Below are 17,134 nucleotides of genomic sequence, written 5' to 3' on the forward strand. Positions count from 1 at the left end.
TGAAGACAACACAAGTTGGAAAAGAATCAAGGCCGGCCTCGGGCTCAAGTGCATTTTACCTCCGGCGATACTGCGGCAACATCAACCGTTTCCAAAAAAAAGAGCAATAGGAATTGCGCGTGAAGGAAGGGGCATGCGCAAACACGAGCAACCCAAACTACAAATCCCAGCTATGATCGGAACTGAAAGTGAAAGGGAATATGAGGTGGAATCAAATTCTCTGGATAAATCAGACGAAGATGCAGAAAAACAAAGAAGAGCAACAGGAGATGATATTGGAGACATAAAACAATCTTTGGTGCAAATAATGCATGAATTAAAAGCATTAAAAGTAATAAAAAATATATTAAAATATGAAGATTATGTTTGATAAAATGATGAAAAGACAGGACAAAATGGACAAGAAAATTAAAATCTTGGAAGAAATAACGGGAGACACCATTGATAGAGTGAATAAAATGGAAGATAATATTTCTGCCTGGACATCAGAAAGAAAACGGTTGTTGGAAAAAGTGGATGTACTTGAAAATCTTAACAGACGAAATAATATTAAGATTGTTGGACTTAAAGAAGGTATAGAGGGAGAGGATCCAATAAATTTTTTTCAAAAATGGATTCCAGAAATTTTGGAAATGAAAGAAGGAACCCAGTTAATTGAAATTGAAAGGGCTCACAGAGCCTTAAGATCAAGACCTCAAGTTGATCAAAACCCATGATTAATCTTGATAAAATGCTTAAGATATCAAGATAAAGAAAAAATCCTGAAGGCGGCTGCCCAACGTGCCAGAAAGAGAAACAGGCCATTGATGATAGAAGGGAAAACAGTTCTTTTCTATCCTGATATAAGTTGTGACCTTTTGAAGAGAAAGAAGGAATTTAACCTAGCAAAAAGTTTTATGGGAAAAGGGTTATAAATTTATATTGCGCCACCCGGCAACCCTGATAATTTTTTTGGATGACGGAAAAAGATCTTTTACTGATTATCGGGATGCGGAAGAATTTGCACAAGAACTCCCAAATATTCGCTAACCATAGCCAAAGATTTAAAAGTGAAACAGATTAAAGATGAAGACAGGGACAGTGAATGGAGTTGATGGATGTTTAAGGACAGAAGAATATTTAAATATATTCTTAATTATATGATACAGGGGAGAAAGGTAAAAATTTGAGAAATATTAATCAAGAGTAGTGATACCATTTTTTCTTCTCTTATATATACTTTTTTATGTTACGGGGGAGCTGAGGGAACTTCAGATGGATTGCTACGGGATTCACGTGTGTAATCATGGCGATTGCCATGACCCGTACAACTGAAGGGGGTAATGTGTGTTTTTTTATTCACAACATTAGTAGGGGGGTATTTTGTTATTTTTTTCTTTATAATCTATTTTTCTTTAATCTTTCTTTCTTTGCCTGGACAATCGGGGGGGGAGACACATAGCAACACGGAGAATTTTAAGAAGATTCCCCAAGGTACTACGAAAGTTGAGAAGTTAGGTATTACTATAGACTGGAGTAACCCTGTTAAAAATAATGACTAATTTACTGAATTTTTTAAGTTTTAATGTTAATGGGCTTAATGGACCTGTGAAAAGAAAAAGAATTTTAACATACATTAAGAAAATGAAAATAGATATAGCTTTTAGCTGCATTCCATTTGAAAAAATTTCTTATAATTTAAGAGATAAATACAAAATATTTCTGAAAATTTGGTGCCCTTATTTACAAAAGATAGGATTAAATATATAGGAGCTCCGAAGATAAAATTATTGGTTATTTGGGGAAAGAAATAAATGTATATACTAAAGCTATTATGAACTCCATGGAGGATGTTGGGATTTTCCAATATCCAGGCATTCTTTCTTTTTTTTTCTTTCTACAGGGAGATGTTGGGGGGAGGGGGGAAGTGTTGATAATTTTTTTTCCTTCTGTAACCATTTGAAAATTCAATATAAAAAAAACCATAGCCTAATCATGGGACAATTTATAATGACTAATTAACGTAGCAACCTGTACGTCTTTGGACTGTGGGAGGAAGCGCACATGGCCACAGATTTATTGGGTAGAGGCAGGAATTGAACCTGGGTCGCTGGTATTGTAAAGCGCTGTTTTAACCACTATGCTACCGAGACCTGCTGCAAATCTCTGGCATTTTTTATTACTTCAGATTTCCAGCAACTGCAGGTTTTTGCTTTGCTGTTGGATAATAAATACAGGACCATGTTTCAGTTCTGTCACGCTTGGATCTATCATTATCAGAAACAGGTTTAATACCAGCGGCATATGACACGAAATTTGTTAACTTTATGGAATTAGTACAACGTAATACATAGTAAAAATGTTAATTATAGTAAGCGTGTGTGTGTGTGTGTGTGTGTGTGTGTGTGTGTGTGTGTATATATATACAACACATAATAGTTAAATTAAATAAGTAGTTACGTAGTGTAAAAAATAGAAATAAAGTAGTGAAGTAGTGTTCATGGGTTCAATGTCCATTCAGAAATCAGATGACAGAGGGGAAGAAGCTGTTCCTGAATTGTTGAATGTGTGCCTTCAGGCTTCTGTACCTCCTTCCTGATGGTAGCAATGAGAACAGGGCAGGACCTGGGTAATGGGGGTCCTTTAACGATTCACGCTGCCTTTTTAGGAGGAGGCACCACTCCTTGAAGATAAGGATACCATGGAGAATTGTGCCAGTGATGGAACTGGCTAAATTTACAACGCTCTGCAGCTTACTTCAAGCCCGTGCAGTAGCCTCACCCCCCCCCCCCCCCCCCGCCTCCGACAGTGATGCAGCCCGTTAGAATACTCTCCAGGTACACCTGCAGAAATTTGCTTCCGCGTCCAAAGTCTTACAGTGTCCCCTCAAAAGCATTGTACCACATTGTAGAAAATTCATTTGGAATCTAAACAAAACTAGTTGTACCAGTTTACCAGCATTTCAAAGTGACAGCTACTCAACACAGCAGCAAGCTAATACATTATGCACATTATTCAGTGATGATTCTCCCTTAATTACTTTACAGCTAATTCAAAGTGGTACCATGGGAAATGTATTCACAGAAAAAGAAATGCCTCGATTTATTACCAACTCAATCACTAATTAGTTAACTCACTTTTTTCTTTCCTCAGGGTCAAGGGGAATGGCTTTATGAAGAGCCTCAAATTCATCCTCGTGGATCAGAATTGACTTAACGTTGACCTGGACACCTGAAATCTTGATGGTCGGACCCCTCTTCTTACCCGGACCCTTCCCTGAAAGAGAGTTGGAGAAACAGTGAGAGGAACTGTTGACAGATTAACAACTGTGGGAGTTCACCCTGCAAAGCTGAGACTTTATAAGGCACTGGAAAGACCATGTTCAGAATATTGTGAGCAGTTTTGGACCCTTTATCTAAGAAAGGATGTGCTGTCATTCAGGAGGCTCCAGAGGAGATCCATAGAAATGAAAGGCTGAACATATCAGGAGCTTTTGATGGCTCTGGCCCATCAGAATGGGGGAAGGAGAGATCTCATTGAAATCTATCGAATACCGAAAGGCCTAGATACATCAGATGAGCCTAGGATCACAGGGCACAGCCTCAGAATACACAGACCATAGAACATTACAGCACAGTACAGGTCCTTCAGCCCTCCATGTTGTACCGACCCATATAATCCTTAAGAAAAAAATACTAAACCCACACTACCCCATAACCTATTTTCCTTTCATCCATGTGCCTGTCCAAGAGGCTCTTAAATACCCCTAATGTTTTGGCCTCCACCAACATCCCTGGCATGTCATTCCAGGCACTCACAACCCTCTGTGTAAAAAACTTACCCCTGATGTCTCCCCTAAACTTCCCTCCCTTAATTTTGTACATATGCCCTCTGGTGTTTGCTACTGGTGCCCTGGGAAACAGGTACTCACTATCCACCCTATCTATGCCTCTCATAATCTTGTAGACCTCTACGCTCCAAAGAGAAAAGTCCCAGCTCTGCTAACCTTGCTTCATATGACTTGTTCTCCAAACCAGGCAACATCCTGGTAAATCTCCTCTGCACCCTCTCCATAGCTGCCACATCCTGACTATAATGAGGTGACCAGAATTGAACACAATTCTTTAGACAACTCTTTAGAACAGAGATGAGGAGGGATTTCTTTAGCCAGAGGGTGGTGAATCTGTGGAATTCATTGCCTGTGGAGGCCAAGTCATCGGGTATATTTAAAGTGGGAATTGATGGGTTCTTGATTAGTGAGGGCATCAAAGGTTGCATGGAGAAGGCAGGAGAATTGGATTGAAAGGGATAATAAATCAGCCAGGATGGAATGGCAAAGCAGACTCGAAGGAATGAATGGCCTTGTCCGGCTCCCACTCTCTGCTGCAACCCTCTGAGAGGATCGTAACGCTGTCGCTAGGTTTGTTGGCTTGCGTGTCTCAAAGACCCACTGAGCTACGTTGGCTGGGGTCAGGGCTTCTTGCTTTGGTTCTCAGTAAGATCATCCATGCCAAACAGGTCAAAGGGTAAAGACCAGACAAAGAGTAATTCACCAGCCCTCCAGCTTGGGTAGGTGGGAGAGTGTTCAGCTCAGAGCTAGCAATCCTGACTGATCCAAAACCATTCTGTTATGGAAACAGCAAAACAACAGCAGTATTCCCGAGCCTCCAGTGGGACTTACTTGACCGACAGTAGTGAAAACCCAGAGGAAGCTACTGCACGATGAAGGAAGCCCTGAACATCGCCAAGACCAAGACCCTGAACCACAACTGGGGCACAATACAGAAAATGACTAAGCTCAGACAGAGATGGAGGGCCTTCATGGCTGCCCTAAACGACAGCAGCGTAACAGACACTTGATGATGATTCGATGCTGCAGTGGAGCTGGTCTTTCAGTTTACTCAAGACCTATCAACTGATCTGGGTGAGGTGTGAGTACACTGTCAGTGTCATACTTTGTACTGTACCTTCTGAGTGAAGGATTGCCACAGTGCAGAAACGGTCCTTCAGCATATCCAGTTTGTGCGAAACCATTATTCTGCCCAGTCCTATCAGCCTGTACCTGGACCAGGGCCCCCCATACCCCTCCCACCCATGTACATACCCAAATTTCAGGTTTGAACTCAAGAGCGACCAGGATCGAACCCGGGTCGCTGAAGTTGTGAGGCTGCTGCGCCAACATGGCGGCCTTGCAGTTGGTGGATCCCCACCAGGGTCCCTCAGACCTCACAGCACCAGCGGCGCGAGGTTAGATCTGTGGGGCCAGGGGATGGGCGAGGAGGGGCCGAGGGTCCGGAACTAACCCTCGAGGCCTGGATTCTCCTTCAGCTGTTCCTCGAACTCCTTGAGAGCCATCACACAGCTGTTGTGAATGAGTTCACCCAGCCGCTGCAGGTCTGCAATGGACTTGTCCACAAGCTCAGCATCGCGTGCTATACCCTCGAGCCTAGAACACAGCAAAAGGGAGATCTTCATTGGTTTTTAACAAAAGAAACATTCAAATATATTTTAATGCACTTTAAAAAACAAATCACTCCCTCAATAATGTCTTAACTGGTGGAACCAACACACACTTTTGAGATATAAAGACCAAAGAGCTAGTAACATTAAAGTCACAGAAAAGTACAGCACAGAAACAGGCCCTTTGGCCCATCTAATCCATGCCAAACCATTTAAACCGCCTACTCACATCAGCCTGAACTGGGACCACAGCCCTCCATACCACTACCATCCACGTCTAAATACCGCTGGACCACAAAGATTTTTGCTTCCTGAATACTTTTGGGTGTAATTCATAGATTTTAAGCTGCTGTTCATGAAAATCACCATGAAATTTCTCTAGCACGCATCACTTTTTTCTTTAAAAAAAGGCTTATATTTGTTATTTCAATTCATAATTCAAGTCAGAATAACTGATGCCAAGATTAAGTAAGGCATTTTGGTTGACCCACAAAACAAACAGGTCATCAATGACAGGCAATTCGAAGAGCTTCCAGTGGGAGCAGGAAAAATCGCAGGGAAGGCATTCCAGGATGTTGCTGAAAATTTTCTTGGCAACTACAGAGCACCAAACTATGTGCAGCGGGTTGACAACGTGCTTCAAGCCCACAACACCATGAAGTGAAACATGTAACTGAAGATTCAATTCTCTGCATTCCTATTTGGAATTCTTTCCTGCAACTCCTGGCATTGTCAATGATGAGCACAGTGAAAGCTTACACCAGGACATCGTGGTCATGGAAAAACAGTATCAGGACAACTGGAATCCATCAATACTGGCTGATTTCGTTGGACACTTCAGCGAAAAGCTTCAAGCACTGAGTACAAACGAAAATCATCAGGACATTTTTAGCTTAGTTGAACTACTGTAAAGCATCTGCATCATTATGCAACTAAATGCATTATATTCAATAAAAGTTAATTACTTGTTTCTCCAAATTCCCACATGTTACAAGTAGTCAGAAATTATATTTGCGTTCAACTCCAAGCAGTCGATGATAAACCAAAAAAAAGTTTCTGAGGAAGCAACATTTTTGAAAAGTTGTACCCAGACTGTGTCGAGTCAGTGGCAAGTATACATTCAGCCAAACAGCTGTCCTGACTGAACGTTCACGGTCATTAGGATGACGATAAGACTGGCTGTAATGGATCGCTCAGTCAACATTTTCAGCACAATGAACTCAGCAGGCCAAGCACGATCAACGGGGGGGGCGGAAGGTGGGTCGAGATATCAAGTCAAGGCCTTGCGTCAGGACTGAGAGTATAGTGGGGAAACAGGCGGTACAAAGAGGGAAGGGGGAGGAGGGAGGGGCGAGGCTGACAATAGGTAGAAGCGGGTGAGGAAGGGGTGTTGAAGAGCAGGTGGAGCCAGGTGCAGGGTAGAGTTGGGAGACAGTGGCTAGTGGGTGATATCTATTAAAAGGAGAGGGGGAAGGATGGAGCTGGGCGGTGTGGCAGAGGTAGATTTAAAGTTACAGACTAGCACTATATGTTACATGTACATCGAAACACCCTGTGGAAAGTTTTGTTGTGCATCAACGACCAACACAGTCAGGGAGACGGGCTAGGGGGCATGCTTCCTGCACCGACCAAGCATGCCCAGAACTCACTCAGCAAAACCCGTACATCTTTTAGGAACGTGGGAGGAAACCAGAGCACCAGGAGGAAACCCACAGGGTCATGGGGAGAACGTACCAAGACCTTAGATGCAGCGGTGGGAACTGATTCCCAATCGCAGGTACTAGCAGGCAGTGAAGTAGCCGCTATGGTACCGTGCCGCATGGTAGGGACACAGACTGAAAGGTGTTAGCGGAGACGCAAGAGATTTCTGACGCCGAATCTGATAAGGAAGGTGGTAAGCGGAATAAAGGGAGGGATATTGAAAAGGTAGAAGCAGTTGGGTGGAGTGGATAGGAGATCCAGAAGTTTAAAGTGCGTAAGTAATATGTAGATGCATCCTTCAGCGTCCACAGATGCTGCTTGACACACTGGCTTTCTCTAGCAGATTGCTGGTGCTGCAGGGCAGCTGGGTCTGGTGAGATTCTTGTCCGCTGCAAAGAGTCAGCATGTCTCCGGGACAAAAACAGAAGGAAAATAAGTGTAATAGTCAGGCAATGATGTGGCTAAAACTTTGGAGGAGGAATTAAAAGGGTTCAGGGTTCTTCAGAAAGAAACCTCACCTTTCAAGAGGAGCACCAAACTTCTTGTAACTCTTAATAAACCTGCAGGAAAATGATAAAAATTTAATTATTTATTGCGATACTGCACAGAATAGGGCCTTCTGGGCCTTCAAACCAGGCTGCCTAGCAACTCCAGCAGTAGGAATTCATCCTGTGTTGCTGGTAAAGCGTTATGCTAACCACTACGCTACTGTGCAACCAATTCTCATCCAACAGCATTGCATTCACTGTAATTTATTCCCATATTTCAAGGGAAAAACTGTGAAAGCTAAGTATTATCACACTGTAAGCAACAACCTGCAACTTTGCACCCTGAAGCTTGATTTAGGATTCAACAACAACAACATGCATTCATACAGAGTCCTAACAATGTCCGGTGAGACACTAATCAAAGCGTAGCTGCAGTAGATGATTAAAGGTTTGCTGAGAGGTAGTGTTTAAGGAGGATTTTAATGAGAGTGAGGTAAATATGTGGCAGAGATCCAGGCCTTGGCATTTGAAGGCATGCCCGCCAATGGAACTAAAATAGACTAAATGTCAGAGATACCATAAATGGAGTAGCTGTGACACCTCAGAGGGCTGGAGGAGACTGGAGGAGAAAAGGACTGAAAGCAGGAGTAAGAATTGTAAGCAACACACACAAAATGCTGGAGGTACGCAGCAGGCCAGGCAGCATCCATGGAACAGAGTAAACAGTTGACAGCCCGAAGTGTTGACTGTACTCTTTTCCATCAATGCTGCCTGGCTTGCTGAGTACCTCCATCATTTTGTGACTTCCAGCAACTGCAGATTTTCTCGTGTGTATGAATTTTAAAATGAAAGCACCGTTTAACAGAAGGTAAATCAGGTTAGCAAGGTAGGGGTGACAGCTGAGCAGCCATTGGTGTTAGGAACAGTTTTTGGCATCCGCAAGATGGAAGACAGGCAAGTAGAACTCTGAAGTCTCAAAGTAAAATCAAGCAACGTAAGCACAACCTTTCTAAATCTTCAAGGCTTTGAAACGTAAACACAAGAACGAGTAAACAATCTGCTGGAGGAACTCAGCTTGTCGAGAAACAGCTGTGTAGGGAGAAGGGTGAGGTGGACAGGAGTAACTACTTCATGTTTAACACATTAGGAGTGTTGGTGGGACTCGGCAGCTTAGGCAGCATCTATAGGAATGAATAGTTTATGTTTCAGGTCGAGACCTTTCATCAGGACTGGGAAGGAAAATCCCTGTCCTTTTTCTACCCACCCCTCTTAGCTTCTCAATTCATCCCTCTCCCCACACATCCCTTCACCTGGCTTCACCTTCCAGCTTGTACTCCTACCCCTACCCCCACCTTCCTCCCCGTTCCATTCCAGTCCTGGAGAAGGGTCTCGCCCTAAATGTTGACTCTTTATTCCCCTCCACAGATGCTGCCTGACCTACTAAATTCCTCCAGCATTTTGAGTGTGCTGCTATGGATTCCAGCACCTGCAGAAGAATCTCTTCTGTTTTCTGTTGTTGTTTTGGGTTGAAACCCTACCTCAATTCCTTGTCGGAAATTCCTACCCCCTCCACAGATTCTGCTCGGCGTTCTGAGTTCCTCCTGCTCCAGATTCCAGTTCCTGGAGTCACTTGTGCCTCCAAGCTGGTTTGTAGGCAGGACGGTCAAATCACTGCAACCTACCTCCGGATTTCAGCATCGGTGAAGCCATCCACCATGTCTCTGCGGACGGTTCGAGGCCGGCCTCTTCGCTTGGGCCGCTTCTCTTCATCTTCGCTCTCCTCTGTTTCACTCTCCGATCCGGACGAGCGCTGCCGCCTTCGCCGCGACCCAGCGTCCGAATCGCTGCCGTGAGCCCGAGCCTGAAACCGGCGGTAAGGTTAGGCTGGACACCAGCTTTCCATTTTCCTCCCACTTTCACCCACTCGCCCTTCCTGCTGTCATCACCTCCTTGGTGAGCTTACAAGGCCACAAGCTGCCCTGCGGGAACGATGCTCAAGTGTAAGCCCACACAACAAGTGAGCCACAGGAACGTCAAGCGGTACAGGATCCAGTTCCATCAGGAATCACATAGTACTAATTTCAAAGGAGGGAATATCCGTGCGGGTGCAAATTGTTTCTCTTAATGACACTGAAATCAAATATTCAAAGGCTTAGATACAGTGAACGTGGAAAGAATGTTTTCTTTTGTGGGTGGGTCTACGAACTGAAGGCATAGTTTAGGAATATAAGGATGTCTTTAAAAACAGAGATGAGAAGGAATTTCATTAAACAGAGGGTGGTGAATCTGTGGAGGCCAAACCACTGGGTATATTCAAAGTGGAGGTTGATAGGCTCTTGAGTAGAAAGGGTTTCAAAGGTCTACAGGGAGAATGGGGTTGAGAAGGATAATAAATCAGACATGATAGAATGGCAGAGCAGACACAATGGGATGAATGGCCTAATTATGCTCCAATGTCTTATGGTCTTCAGGTATATTTGGATTGTAAAGTAACTGGGTGAATTTAAGGGAGTTGATTAGTTAAGGGTTATGAGGAGTAGAGAATGGGGTTAAGAAAAATCAGTCATGTTTGAATGGAACAGCAGACACAATGGGCTGATCGGCCAAATTCTACTCTTCTACCCTGTGGGTCTTGTCTTGCATCTCTTGCATGACTGATTATCAGCTGACTTGCAAGGCCAGCGAGCAGAATCTGGGAGCAATAGGCTTGTGTTTAAAATAGAAAGGACACAGCCAGCAGCATAGGGTGAGGCTGTACAGTCCCACAATTCTGAGCTGCCATTCAGGGCGGTAACCAATCTGCTGCCTCATTATCTCCAAATTAACTGATCCTGTTTACAATCAAAAAATCCTTCAGTCTTCTAATTGTCTGTGGAACCCTCAACCACTGTACAGCCCACTTCTACATACATAACACCCAGCGTCACTCTATGTACATGCAAGCAATCTAATGTATGTAACAGTAAAGGCTGAATTTATACTTCTGCGTATGGGCTACACCGTAGGTCTGATTTATACTTCTGCGTATGTTGTTGTGTCTGTGTCACTCTGCAACTCACCACCAAAACGCTAGTTGGTGGTGGGGTTTCTATGCCACTGTGTTGAGTTTCTTCGTGAGAGACATGGACGAGGAAATGCATTTCAAATATTTTCACACGTCAGCAGGTAGATTTGACAATTAGGTTCGTTGTCTCCAACCATTTATTTAGCATCAGTGTACGCACACCCTACAGACATGGCAGAGAAGCAGCTACCAGAAATGCGTAGGAGGAAATGTGATGTTACCAAGCGGTCCAATCAGAGTTGTTGCGGTCTGCGTAACCATGACGCACGAGTTACCTTTTTGGGAAGGTGCACGTCACCTTACAGCGTAGATTTGACGCAGAAATATAAATCAGGCTTCAATTGTGCTTTATAGGTTTGCATTCATATTTATATTTATCGTGGGGTTTTTTGTTTTTTCTTATGATGTTCTGTATGCTTGTTATGCTGCATTGGATCTGGAGTGAGAATCATTTCGTTCTCCTTTACACTCGTGCTGAAGAATGACAATAAACAATCCTGAAGCCTCAACATTTCCAGTGCAAAGGAATTTCAGTCCGAAGTGGATAACCCCCATATCAGACGCCTGTGCGCCTTGTTTCAGCCTTATTCACTAGTGGAAACAGGCTAAGCCTATCCACCCCAAATCCTCCTCAGCTTCTGTGCTACAAAGAGCAGGCTCACCCTAAAGTATAACCCCTCACGACAGGTCAGTGAAACTCCAAGTAAATCCTTTATCTCTTGAGCCCAAGTAAGCTGTGAGAGCATACCAGGATACAGAGAAGTCACGGTCATCCACTGTAACCAAGGAAGTGAATGATTACTCACGCCACTGGACCTGGACTTCCAAGGTTAAGAAAGTGGAACGTCTTTTCCACTTTAAAAACTCTCCCACAGAGGTTTTTTTTCATGCAGTTTACATCACAGAAGAACTGCACAACTCCATTGCCACCGGATACGACAGCCAACCAATCATCAATCAACTATTTGATCTGTCTTTAACCTCAACCCCACATTTCCAGCTGGTCTTGGTGGCCTTACACCTGGCTCGCTGACCAGGTATCTATCTACTTCTGTCTTCGGAAGTGTCAGAGCCTGCCTCCACTAGCCACTGAGGGAGAGAGTTCGAACACTCATTAGGTATCAGCTGCAGCTAGAAGAGGACGTCCCTCTGAAGGATGAGGGAAGGGGAAGCTCCACTGAAAGGACTGTTCCTCTCTCCCAGATGTTCCCATGTGCCACAACTTTCCAAGCACAAAGTGGCCCCGCTACTAGAAACTGGAACTTTCCGTCTTCAATCAATGCTGTTCTAAACTTTGAGGCGCTAAGAGGAAGAACACACTGCAGGTCAGGCAGCATCTGTGGAAGGAGACGCACAACCAGCATTTCAGACTGAGGAGAACAAATGGAAGATTACGACAAGAAGTCTTTGTCTCAAAACATCAACTGTGTCTCTCTCCACAGGTACTGCCTGACTGAGAAATTCTTATTGGGCCAATATGATCAGCCTTGTCCCAAGACCAGCGAGCTCCAGACCTGAGAGCAAGAAGGGAAGAAAAAACATATGTAAAGGGGGTTTCTTCTTTTTTCTTTGTTACTGTTGGGAAAGGGTTTCTTTGTTTTGTTAAAAGCAGGAATGTTTCTTTGTTGCGAGAGAGCGCTGGAAGCTTGTTTGTTAAAATTTACTGATAACGAGAATGGTATTCCAATGGGGATTAATGTTCTTTCTTCTGAGTCTGTAAGCTTTTGTTGACGGGCTTTTGGGGAGATCGGCGCGAGGGGGTGAGAGAGAGAGGACACAATGCTGTAAGCTGGGCGAGGATCGGACCCCAAGCGGGGGTCCGAGGCCGGGAGGTACTCCGAGGAGGGGGGATGAAGCTAGAAGTGCTTGGTTGACCACTTCGGAGGGTCCTGAGCTGCGAGTCGAGGAGTTCGGAGGGGATCGAATGGTGGCCAGAAGACTTCAGTAATTGAGCTCCAACGGTTGTGCACGAAGTGGTTTGGACTTTGATAAGTTTGGCGCCTTTTCTTTATTTTTTCTCTTCATATATACTGTATTGTTATTAATCACTTAGTTATAGTAACCTTTATAAATAGTACTCATCTAATCGCTTATGGTATACTGTCTGTTTTTGGGCGAGGTGGGGACATCACACAGCATCCACACCAGCTGATTACCCAGTTTGGCGGGGCCGAAGGCTGCTCCCCCTAGATGAGAATAAGCTGAGCGAGCCTGAGGCGACCCAAGGGGTTACACATAGTATTAGACTTAGGATCAGAATTAAACATTTGGACTGACGAGTCTACTCCACTATTCCATCATGGTATATTTACTATCCCTCTCAATCCCATTCTCCACACTTTGATGCCTATACACTGTGGAAAAACTCTGGATTGTTTGAGAGGATACGCATAATGTCTGACAGTCTCACCCTTAGCGGACTTGCTCCATACCTTTTTAGTTGAACTCCTGCTCCTTGGAAGCATGTAGATTTCCTCCAGTTCCTTCTGCCGCGCCTCCTCTTCGATCTTTTTCCGCTGGTCCTCCGGGATGATGTCGTCCCATTCTTTGGTCTGCTTCTCGTCCACTTCCAGTTCGTTCTCCTCCATTGTGGTGAAGTTAGCCACCTGAGGGAGCGACACAAGGAACACAGAGGGGATAACGTCACAATATGCATCAGTGTGGGTTTAAAGTCCTTCAGCACAACACTGTGGGCCAAAGCTCCTGTGCTGTACTGTTCTATGTTGCTCTAATTGGTTGCACAGGTGTAATTGGGCAGTGTGGAAGACCTTGCTTATGTTATTTTTATTTTAGCAATACAACAGGGAGTAGGCCCTCCCGGCCCTTCGAGCTGTAGTGCCACAGCAACCCCTGTCAACCCTGATTTACCCCTAATTGAATCAGAGGGCAATTATCCTACCCGGTACATCGTCAGACTGTGAGAGGAAACTGGAGTATCTGGGGCAAACACACACATCCCACAAGGAGGAATTGAAGAGGCTCCTTATAGAGGACTCCAGGATCAAACTCTGACACCCTGAGCTGTGCAGTGTCACACCAACCACTATACTATCATAGCGCCCTGTTACCATGGTGTACCTCTAAATAATTAAATAAATCCAATACCTCCCCACCACACTTTGTGCTCCAAAACAGATTTATATGCCAAGAAATTTATTTTGTGGCAGCAGTACAGTACAAGACAATAATATTTACTGCAGGTTACAAGAATAAATTATTAGAGCAAATCACCACCAATGAAGTAGTGTTCATGGGTTCCTGTGTCTCAGTGTGTGATAAAGGAAGTAATGCCACAGCATTCTGAATACAGGTTTCCCCCGCTACCCGAAGGAGGAGCGTTCCTATGAAACCGTTTGTAAATCGAAATGTCGTAAAGCGAAGAAGCAATTACCATTAATTTATATGGGAAAAAGTTCTGAGCATTCCCAGACCCAAAAAAATAACCTACCAAATAACACAAAACCTAAAATAACAGGAATGATATGATAAATATACAACCTATATAAAGTAGAAATATTGTATGTACGGTGTAGTTTCACTTGACAAAATCGGGAAGACAGCGAGCCAAAATCGATTTGGAGAAAAAAAATCAACGCATACGCACATGCGCACACAACTGTCCGCACAAGGCTTCACAGTTCTGGTAAGTCTTTCTCAGGGTAAACACACATATAAAGCAGGCATCTTTCTTTCGTAAAAGCGAAAATCGTCTTTGGTTAGCAAAAACAGGTACTAAAGTAGGTCTTTTGTAAAGCGAGCTGTCATAAGGCCAACGCTCGAAGAACAGGGGCCACCTGTATTCCAAATTCATCGTAAGTCAATTGTTGGCTGATAGTGCCAACAGCGCTGAGGGCCACAAGACAGAAGAGACTACAGATCGTGGAATCTGAAGGAAAAAGACTAGGAGCAGAATTGGGCATTCAGCCTATCAAGCCTACTCCGCTGTTCCATCATGGCTGATTTATTATCTCTCTCAACCCCATTCTCCTATCTTTGATGCCCATACTAATCAAGGACCTTTTAACCTCTGCTTTAAATATACTAAATGACTTGGCCTTCACTGTGATAATGAATTCCACAGATTTACCACCCTCTGGCCAAAGAAATTCTTCCTCATCTCTGTTCTAAAGAGAGGTCTTTTTATTCTGAGGCTGTGCCCTCTAGTCCTAGGCACCCCAACCCCACAAACTGCAGGAAACATCTCCTCCGCATTCAGTCTATCTAAGCTTTTCAATATTTGATAGCAGCATCTGTGGTGGGAAAGGCACCATCAATGTTCTGGGTCAAGACTCTGCAGGGAATCAGAAATGCAGGGAACTTACAACTTATAATACAAATCAAATTCATCGCCAATCACAGTTTGCTGAAGGAACTTAAGAGAGTCAACCAGCATCTGTGGGAGGAAAGGACGTTTCAGGACTGATGCAGGAAACATCGACAATCCCTTTCAGCTCACAGATACAGCTCGACCCGCTGGTTTCCTCCAGCAGATTAGGTGTTGCTCTAGATTCAGCCATCTGCAGTCTCCTGTGTATTTATCCCCAATTTCCCTCAGCAGTCAAGTTTCTGAACGTTTGTCCAAAGATTTTTGCAGGTGATCCAGAATCTGAAATTTCAGGTTTGAAGCACCAAATTGGGAATTTAAATTCAGGTAATTAAACAAATTTCAAATAAAGAACTGATTTCAGTAAAGGTGATCATAAACAACCAAATACGGGAGGGAAATCTGTCATCCTGAAATAGTCTGGGATTTGTAACTCCATAAACAAAATACTGTATATTCAGGTTTATTGGTGAGACCAACGGCAGAGACCTCCGGTTGTTGAGCGGACCAGGCCCTCGTGCCGCGATGTCAGCTGTTGCACCCACCCAGGGGAACAGGTGCCCAAGGCAGCGTGGAAGAGAACAGAGTGTGCTGGAGTCCATGCTGGGTTGGGAGCTGGCACCAACAGGCCGGCTCTCCAGTGATCACTCCTCGCAAGACAATCCAGATTGCCTTCAACTGCGAATGACCCGGTACGAGATAAGAAACTGCTCCATGCTTGTTCTTGTGTAGAAATATGGCTTCAAGGACAACATCCCATGCACCATCAATCTTCAGGCCATGCCACTTGGTTTGGTCCCGGAGGAACGCTGTTTCATCCAGCTCTCAACGTGAAGGCTGAATTGACAATTAAACTTGAACTTGATACGCATCAGTGCCTCCTCAGTGCGGGGGTCGGTGTATGGTGACCAAGGAGGAAGAAGTAAGAAGGGAATAGAATGGCAAAAGAAAAGGACAGGTAAAGGGAGGAAAGGGGAAGGTAAAGAAGGAAGGAGCATGTAGACTGTGTTAATTATTGACTCCTAAGTGCATGAGAAAGAGAGCAAAGAATTCCAGCCTTCTCAACAAATGAATGAGAAGTGTGCATTTAGCACTTCCCTGCATCCAGGATGTGTCCATATTAGGGAGAAGGTCAAAAGCAACCACCTATTGCTACAGATTTGGATTCACCTGCAGGAACAGTAATGAATATGAAGTTATCTTGCTTGTGAGGTAAACACTGCAATTAAAAAAGAAACCCCTGTATGCCATCACGGCAGGAAGCATACCAGCTGTACGCAGCCTTTACCTTGAACTGGGAGAGCAGTTCGTCAGTGGGACTCACGGACTGCTCGTTCTCTCTCGTTTCCGCCAGTCTCAGGATCTCGTCGATGTCCATTTCCTGAAAGAGGAGAAACACAAGATTGAGAACTTTGAGACGTTAAAAATGAGCTGCTAGAGGACCTCAGATGGCCAGGCAGCATCCGTGGAGGGAAATGAGCATTTAATATTATGTCAGCCATCAGTCCAGCTGAAGAGCTCAAACCAAAAAGTCAACTGCCCACTTCTCTCCACAGATTCCCTAAGACCATAAGACATAGGAGCAGAATTAGGCCACACAGCCCATCGAATCTGCTCCATGGCTGATTATTTTCACTCACAACCATTTTTCTGCCATTAAGGTGATAATTCTTCCAGCAGCTCATTGTTGTACTTGCAAGAGTATTCCGTTTTCACTACAGAATTACCTCACAACAGCACTTCTGGCTGCAGTCCCTGCACCAACCACTGAAAGCAATCTCTGATATTTCCACTCTCCTCCCTTTTCCTTTCCTTTCATAGCGTCTACCCAATTCCCTCCTGAAAGCCGAGATTATAAGATTAGCTTTATTTGTCACCTGTATATTGAAACGTACACAGGCCGAGGATGTGATGGGCGCAGCCTGCAAGTGTCACCCTGCTTCCAGTGCCAGTGTAGCTGCCCACAGCTTAGTAACCCCAACCAGAAAGTGGCAGGAAGCTGCAGGACCCAGAGGAAGCCCACACGGTCACAGAGAGAACATACAGACTCCTGACAGACAACGGCAGGAACTGAACCCCTACCAATGGCTCGGTAAAGTTTTACACTAACTGCTCCGT

At 44.4% G+C, this 17,134-nt stretch overlaps 1 protein-coding gene across 4 annotated transcripts in view; it reads right to left on the minus strand.

Annotated features, from left to right (window-relative positions):
* chd2 (chromodomain helicase DNA binding protein 2) overlaps positions 1–17,134 on the minus strand; it is a 125,525-nt gene that overhangs the window by 23,832 nt on the left and 84,559 nt on the right. For all 4 annotated transcript variants that reach the window (XM_059952923.1, XM_059952921.1, XM_059952920.1 and 1 more), the window contains 6 exons: positions 16,305–16,397; positions 13,125–13,298; positions 9,311–9,489; positions 7,659–7,700; positions 5,283–5,425; positions 3,117–3,255 (listed from right to left, as the gene is read on the minus strand). In XM_059952923.1, the coding sequence (XP_059808906.1) occupies positions 3,117–3,255; positions 5,283–5,425; positions 7,659–7,700; positions 9,311–9,489; positions 13,125–13,298; positions 16,305–16,397 (770 nt within the window). The remainder of the gene's footprint in view (positions 1–3,116; positions 3,256–5,282; positions 5,426–7,658; positions 7,701–9,310; positions 9,490–13,124; positions 13,299–16,304; positions 16,398–17,134) is intronic.

This window comes from Hypanus sabinus, chromosome 28 (genome assembly GCF_030144855.1).
Source record: "Hypanus sabinus isolate sHypSab1 chromosome 28, sHypSab1.hap1, whole genome shotgun sequence".
Lineage (NCBI taxonomy): Eukaryota > Metazoa > Chordata > Chondrichthyes > Myliobatiformes > Dasyatidae > Hypanus > Hypanus sabinus.